Source organism: Eriocheir sinensis, chromosome 1 (assembly GCF_024679095.1).
Source record: "Eriocheir sinensis breed Jianghai 21 chromosome 1, ASM2467909v1, whole genome shotgun sequence".
NCBI classification, from domain to species: domain Eukaryota; kingdom Metazoa; phylum Arthropoda; class Malacostraca; order Decapoda; family Varunidae; genus Eriocheir; species Eriocheir sinensis.
Window position 1 is genome coordinate 17,318,559 of NC_066509.1, and position 956 is coordinate 17,319,514.

General features: G+C 44.2%; 1 protein-coding gene across 4 annotated transcripts in view; it reads left to right on the forward strand.

The window, feature by feature from the left end:
* The first annotated feature begins 329 nt into the window (after positions 1–329).
* The window catches only part of LOC126995690 (pigment-dispersing hormone 1 peptides-like), a 103,459-nt gene continuing 102,832 nt past the window's right edge, over positions 330–956 (forward strand). The window contains exon 1 of one of the 4 annotated variants that reach the window (XM_050855481.1): positions 330–496. In XM_050855481.1, the coding sequence (XP_050711438.1) occupies positions 408–496 (89 nt within the window). In that variant the 5' untranslated portion in view covers positions 330–407. The remainder of the gene's footprint in view (positions 497–956) is intronic. The other 3 variants (XM_050855515.1, XM_050855559.1, XM_050855533.1) reach the window with 3 other exon arrangements.

A 956-nucleotide genomic window follows, 5' to 3' on the forward strand; every position in this document is an offset into this window, starting at 1 on the left:
ATTAAATTATAAAAACACATATACAACTAAACTAGTGGGGTCGCGGTCATATCTAGAGGTGCATGGTTGGGGTCGCCTGAAAAAAAGGTTGGGAACCACTGCTCTAAAGACTCAGGATGGTGTAGTTAAGACAAGCAGGAGGCGGAAGAGAAGGAAAGGAAGCGATGATAATCCGTTAGTGTGCAAAATCCATGTTAAAAAAATTTACGCTTCACCACCGGTTAGTGGGCTAGGCAGAATACCGGGGCAGAGGAGATGGGAAAAGAGTTGTGGTAAGAGTGAGGGATGGGGGGGCCCAGATGAGAGTGGTAAGGGGCGTTTGAGGGCAGGTTGAGATGGGATGAGCTGAAAGAAGGAGGCGTGGCGTGGTGTGGGGAGCGCGCAGGTGGGCGGCGTGGCAGGTATATATGGTGGCGGCTGCAACGGTGTCTCACCATCAGGTCCTCGTCCTTCTTAGCCTCATCAGCTCACCCCTACGACACCCCAACACACTCAAGTAAGTAGTGGTGGCGGTAGTGGTGGCATATAGTACCAAGATTTCGTTAGTATGTATCCATCTCCTCTGAGGCCTTGTTATCAACCTTTTCCCTCTTGTCCTCTTTCATATTCATTTGTGTTTCTTGGTAGTCTTCAGATCTTCATTTGTGACTCGTCATCATTTGGTATTATTTGTTCTCATTGGGTAATGATTACAAACCTCCTTCTCTAGCATCTTTAAATAAGTAACCTTTATTGTCTCTAATGTCCCTTTCTCAGTAGTCTCATTCCGAAGAAAAACAACATTCAGTAATATTTCAAAATTATTTAATCTGCCGTCTCATTTAGCATTTGTTTTCAACATTTTCCCATTATAGTTTCTTAATGCATATATGCCTCCTTTTCCATCCCGAGTTAATGAGTGGGAGAAAGACAAAAAAGGAAAGAAGGTAGGGAGAAGGTGCGTTGGGAAATAATTT